This window comes from Marmota monax, unplaced genomic scaffold (genome assembly GCF_021218885.2).
Source record: "Marmota monax isolate L192 unplaced genomic scaffold, Marmota_monax_Labrador192_F-V1.1 WCK01_AAM20220418_F8-fsc00008, whole genome shotgun sequence".
Lineage (NCBI taxonomy): Eukaryota > Metazoa > Chordata > Mammalia > Rodentia > Sciuridae > Marmota > Marmota monax.
The window spans coordinates 22,913,341-22,919,168 of record NW_026694432.1 but is presented as its reverse complement, the minus strand read 5'-3'; the positions used below and the strand labels follow the sequence as shown (position 1 = coordinate 22,919,168).

General features: G+C 44.8%; 1 protein-coding gene across 2 annotated transcripts; it reads left to right on the top strand.

Annotated features, from left to right (window-relative positions):
- Nucleotides 1-250: 250 nt before the first annotated feature.
- Nucleotides 251-4,758, top strand: Rpl11 (ribosomal protein L11). Of its 2 annotated transcripts, none has more exons than XM_046469320.2 (6): nt 251-354; nt 1,105-1,255; nt 2,292-2,398; nt 2,936-3,067; nt 4,165-4,275; nt 4,680-4,758. In XM_046469320.2, the coding sequence occupies exons 1-6, from the start codon at nt 349-351 to the stop codon at nt 4,707-4,709; spliced, it is 537 nt and encodes a 178-aa protein (XP_046325276.2). In that variant the 5' UTR covers nt 251-348; the 3' UTR covers nt 4,710-4,758. The 2 variants fall into 2 exon arrangements, with proteins under 2 accessions (XP_046325276.2, XP_058427038.1); XM_058571055.1 differs by having other exon boundaries at nt 263-354; nt 1,108-1,255.
- The last annotated feature ends 1,070 nt before the right edge of the window (nt 4,759-5,828 follow it).

Below are 5,828 nucleotides of genomic sequence, written 5' to 3'. Positions count from 1 at the left end.
GCCCCTTCAGCTGTGTCTCTCAACACTGTTCTATTTGTATAAATTCTATTTTTTTATATTATTACAGATTAAATTCGCTTCATAACTTGCACAGTTGGTATAATGTAGTTTTCAGTGTCACTGTGCAAGAACCATCAGGCCTGAGACTGTAGGAAGAGAGGACGTCAGTGGGGTCAGGAACTAAAAACCAGTCTGCAGTTGCAAGCACCGTCCACTAGAGGGAGGTGGACGCTGCGCCGGGTCTCTCTTCCTCTCCCTCGTCTCTCTGGTCAGCCTGGGAAAAGAGCCCGCCTCTTGACCCATAAGGCCCTGGGCCGGAAGCTCCACTCTCTCTTCCTGTTCTCCATCATGGCGGTGAGTAGCGGAGGTTTGGGTTTGGTTCGCCCTCATCCGTCTCCATCCATGGCGGGTCGAGACCCCGGGCCCTATGTCACCCGTGAACCGAGGAGGACGGAGCCCCCAGAGCTGCTCGAGCCGAAACTGGCCAGGCCGTGCGGGCTGAAGGCACGGGGCTGGACCCTGTCATCTCCTGTCCTCTTAGGAGCTGGCTTTGGGAAGTCGCTCCGAGAGTTCAGGGCACGGCCGGGCGTGCAGCTGGAGCGAGGGGAGGGTCTTAGGACATGGGGTCCAGGCCCTTACCCAGCCCCGGGGACTTGAGACTTGTCAGGTGCTGGGGAACTTCGGCTGGTTGCTCTGCTTAGAAAAGCGACAGCCTTCGGCCCCAGCCCGCGGACTACTTGGGAGCGTGGTGGGGACGTCGCAAACCACGTGTTTCCTGTTTCCTCTGAATTTAAAGTGGGCTTTCGTCCCCTTCTTTTTCGGCCTTACATGGGGGTGCTCACCCAGCGCTTTGAGCCCCTTGGGGTTCGTTCTCAGTGCTCACCCGTGCCGTGCCGTGCGTGCGGGTCAGTCGTTGTCCCGAGCGGACTTCCTTCCTGTCTCCCCGGCAAACACAGCGAACCCTTTTAAATCCTTGGGGCTTTATCTAGGGTTTGGGATGAGCAGGAAAAAAAATAGGGCTCGCAAGTGGGAAGTAGTAAAAACCGAGGTCTCGGCTGTGACCGGGTTGTGAGTGTGTTGACTGCGGTGCTACCCTGTTGGCAGCAGGATCAAGGCGAAAAGGAGAACCCCATGCGGGAACTTCGCATCCGCAAGCTCTGCCTCAACATCTGTGTTGGGGAGAGTGGAGACAGACTGACCCGGGCTGCCAAGGTGTTGGAACAGCTTACAGGCCAGACTCCAGTGTTTTCTAAAGGTGAGTAGTGGCGGACATGGAGGGGGCTGGGGGTTTAATTAAGTGTTAATGAACTACTGAAAGAAGCATCCTCCCTGTGGAGGTTAGTTGTGGTGGCATACCACGTTTCTGTGAGCAAATCTCCAGCTCACACTGACCCAAGTAAAGATTTTTCAAGTAAGTAGGACATGAGCAGGGTCCTACTCTACCTCGAATCCTCCTTACTTGGAAAAGAGTAGGATCATAGGAAGGGACATTAGACCTGATTAGCAGGTAAGGTGATAACAGGTTACTTTAAGAACGGGGCTGTATACTGAGACTGCCTGAATTCTGATTCTGGCTTCACCTCTTAATGTGAGTTCCGCTGATTGGGCCTCCATGAGCTTATTTGCATAAAGGAGATTATAGTAGTTGCTTTTTCATCAAAGTCAAAGAATAAAATGAATTAGTGTATGCTCTATTGCTTGAGGATAGTGGAATTTGTTGAATCCTTGGATTCAGATCCTGTTTCTTATTACCAGCTGTGATCTTGGGCAAAGTTGATAACTTCTCAGAACCTCATTGGTAAACTGAGGATAAGGATGCAATAAGCTTTTAGCAAATATTGGCTGTTATCAATAGTGTTTTGTTTTCTTAAGAACATAATGACAGGCTGGGGTAATGGCTCAGTGGCAAAGCGCTTGCCTGGCACATGAGAGGCATTGGGTTTAATCCTTAGCACCACATAAAAATAAATAAAGGTATTGTGTCTATGACTACAAAATTTTAAAAGAACACAATGATTGTCATAGTAATTAGTGCCTCTTCGACCTATTGTGGTTATGAACTTGACCTTTTGGAGACTTGATAGTATGGCTTTGCGTTTTTAATTGTTGAGGTATGACTGGATTACTTTGAAGTTGGAAAATTCGTTTTTTGTGTTATAGATGAAGTTGGTAAAACACCAGCACTTAGAATGTGGATGGATATTTAGTGCCTCTTTTGGCTATGGAGATCTTCTGGGGAAGAGATGAGTGCAGTATGACAATACCTAACTCCTTGTTACCCCTACCTGCAGCTAGATACACTGTCAGATCTTTTGGCATCAGGAGAAATGAAAAGATTGCTGTTCACTGTACAGTTCGTGGGGCCAAGGCAGAAGAAATCCTGGAGAAAGGTCTAAAGGTGAGGTTGGTCCCCTCACAGGGCACTATCGATTAGCACCTACTTAACAACATGTAGGTAATTATAGTGGTCTTAGTTAGGATTTAATGTGCTATTCTTTTTAGTGTGCTGTATGCCCTGCACAGGCATATATTTTAGTTTCTAAAGTACTTTTTCTATACTTAGCAGGATTAAACTGTTTTCTTTGATGGTTGAAAAGATGGAGGGGTAGTGGATTAGCTCAGTGGCAGAGCGCTTGCCTGGCACATGCAAGGACCTGAGTTTGGTCCTCAGCCCTGAAAAAGTGAAGGGAAAAAAAATAGATACTTGAGAGTCTAGGAGTCATTTTGATGCCTCTGCTCTTTGGAAGTTGGGTAGTTTCTATGAAATCCATAGGTAGGATATGTGATTTGGTGTGGGGGAATCCAAATTGTGTTCCCTGCAAAGTTAAATTGAATTGTAGTTTTGTTTTGGGGTGCCAAGTATTACAGGTTGAACTAGTTATTTGGGGATAGTTAAAAATAACAAGTAATGAATTTGTTGCATTTTTCTCCTCAGGTGCGGGAGTATGAATTACGGAAAAATAACTTCTCAGATACTGGCAACTTTGGTTTTGGGATCCAGGAACACATCGATCTGGGCATCAAATATGATCCAAGCATTGGTATCTACGGTCTGGACTTCTATGTGGTAATGAATAGACCTTTTTCCCACTCCTGGTGTGTGAGGAGAGGGGAATTGGCTACTCCTTTTTCTTTTGTGCTAGCTTGATGTTCAGATGTTGGGTTGAAGCTTTGAGTATTGTCTGCTTTGTGTTTTCCCCCTTTGGGAAGATGAGTCTCATTTGTGGCAACTGTAGAGGTACAGCACAGGACAGACAGACAAGGTCCTTGCTGTTGTGAAGCTTTCAGTCTGAGATCAAGTGCCAACATGGCTTAAAAGGGGAATACAGGGAATTTATTACAACCAGTGAATTGGAAATTTTCTGAGAGGTACTGGTGCTGCATTTGACCTGGGAGTTGGATACACTGAGGCTACTCTTTCCCAGCTTCTTCCCATGGACCCTGGGGAGATAACTTAGAACTTCCACCCAGATAACTTAGAACCAGGTTTGGGTGATGCAACTGTAATGCTTGGGGATTTTAATGTAAAAGTGACTATTTGTGTTACTGCAGTGTTTTTGGTTCAAACATAATACCCAGAAGCAGCAGGCTTGACTAATATGGAACCTGAATTAGGTAGAGACACCTTTACCAAATAACACAAAAGTAATGAAAATTGGGTATTTGTGGAAAGTTTGGGGCAGCAAACCTTTTTTTTTTAAGAGAGAGAAAGAGAATTTTTTAATATTTATTTTTTAGTTTTCGGCGGACACAACATCTTTGTACGTGGTGCTGAGGATCGAACCGGGGCCGCACGCATGCCAGGCGAGCGCGCTACCGCTTGAGCCACATCCCCAGCCCGCAAACCTTTTATTTAACTTACTTTTTTAAAAGAAAATTGCTTTGAAGATTAGGGAACAGTGGTAGAGAATCTTCAGCACCACCGGAAGTTGGGTAGGGAAGGAGGAATTTGTTGAAAATTCCAGCCTGTGCAGCAAGCCTATCTTATAGCATTAGGTTGTTTGGAATGCCAGTGACTGTTCTGTCAGACACTGAGATCATCCTGGGTCTTGCTCCAGAAACCCAGATTTGCCAGGTGACTTGATCAGTCTCCAATGTGTGAGTCTTGTCTGTCTGCTCTTGACTCTGAGCTGGCTAGGTGACTGTTGGTTATTCCTGGGACAGGTGCTGGGTAGGCCAGGTTTCAGCATCGCAGACAAGAAGCGCAGGACAGGCTGCATTGGGGCCAAACACAGAATCAGCAAAGAGGAGGCCATGCGCTGGTTCCAGCAGAAGGTAAAGCTGATGGATCTCAAGTGAAGTGGTGGTGGATGGAGTTGGGATTTGGGGGTGCAAAATATGGTACTATTTGGTGGGTAGCTTCTTTAAGGAGAGAGAGTATTTGGGCAGCTTGGCAAATGTGGGTTTCTGGGGTTGGTGATTTAAAAGAACCCCCAGAACTATGAATATGGGTAGCTGGAAGGGGAGGAATATGGCTTTAAAAGGAACCCCCTTTTTTCAGGTATAGGGTAGTGAGTACAGTATAGCAATTGTTAGTTGGCTTCCCATTTAATCCAGAAACAACATGGGATTCAGAAGTTCATGTATTAGTTTTGAATTCTCTGATGTTAGCCTTTGCTGCAATCATTGTTGTTGCCTCCTTTTCTGAAAAAAAAAAATAAAAATCTCTTCTCTTTCAGTATGATGGGATCATCCTTCCTGGCAAATAAATTCCCGTTTCTATCCAAAAGGCCAATAAAACATTTTCAGTGAAATGTACATTACTGTTGTGTGTTCTGTGAAAGGAGCCTGGCCATATTCAAGTCCCTGGACCTCAAGCCACTTAAAGCTTCAATGGGAATAGCTGGTAACAACCCTGTTCTCCGTTTGGATGCCAGTGTTTCTTGGCAGATCCAAGTCCAAGTGTTGTCTATGCTTACCACACCCTTCTAGGTGATGCTGTGGTGCAATAGTCCATGTAAACTGGTTTTTAAAAGAGGGCATGGTTGGGGCTGGGGTTAGATTTAGGGTCTTGATTAAAGGTAGGGTGCAGTTCTCCCCTGTTCCTGGGAGAGCCCTTGTGTTCAAGGATTTGGTGTGTATGGAATGGATCACAGGCTTTGGTTTGAGCTCGAGATTAAATGTTGGCTTAACTTCAGACTTGGTTGCCTTTAAAATGAGAATCTGTTTCTTGAAAAAGCAGAGTAAGTAGATAAGAACAGTCTAGATTTGATTCCCAGCCTTTTATTACCTTGAGTGAGGAATCTTCCTCAGTTCTTATCTGTATCATGGAGGAAATAATAACAATATTCTTTTTTTTTTTTCCTTAATAACGATATTCTTTAAAGGGTTAGTTTCATACTGAAAGAATGCTTAAGACTAGTAATGTGTTAATTTGGCGGTGGGGGGGGGTTGCTGGGGATTTAACCCAGGAGGGCTTAACCACTGAGCCACATCTCCAGTCCTTTTTGTTTGTTTATTTATTTGTTTTTGAGATGGCCTCACTAAGTTGCTGAGGTTGGCTTGGAACTTGTGATCCTCCTGCCTTGGCCTCCCAAGCTGCTGGGATTACAGGCTTGCACCACCATGCCACATTTCGTCTTTGTGTTTTGGTAAATGAAAAACATTGCTCTTAAAAGCTTACCCTCTCTTAGTATATAAGTAGAATATTTATTTGTTGCTTATAGTGATTTATCATATGACTTGGAGCAGTAATCAAAAGGTGTCATTTCTCTGGCCATTAGGCTGGATTTGGCTATTGAAATCATCATTCTAGGTTTGGGGCTTAAATTTTTAGTACATTCTGATTCTGTTCAATGATTTACTCCGTTTGATTGGTTCAACTTTTT

What these genes read in the sequence shown, in the direction of transcription:
- Rpl11 (XM_046469320.2), top strand. An exon ending in GACTCCAGTGTTTTCTAAAG is followed by an intron (nt 1,256 to 2,291) that starts GTGAGTAGTGGC and finishes CCCTACCTGCAG; the next exon opens with CTAGATACACTGTCAGATCT. An exon ending in TCCTGGAGAAAGGTCTAAAG is followed by an intron (nt 2,399 to 2,935) that starts GTGAGGTTGGTC and finishes TTTTCTCCTCAG; the next exon opens with GTGCGGGAGTATGAATTACG.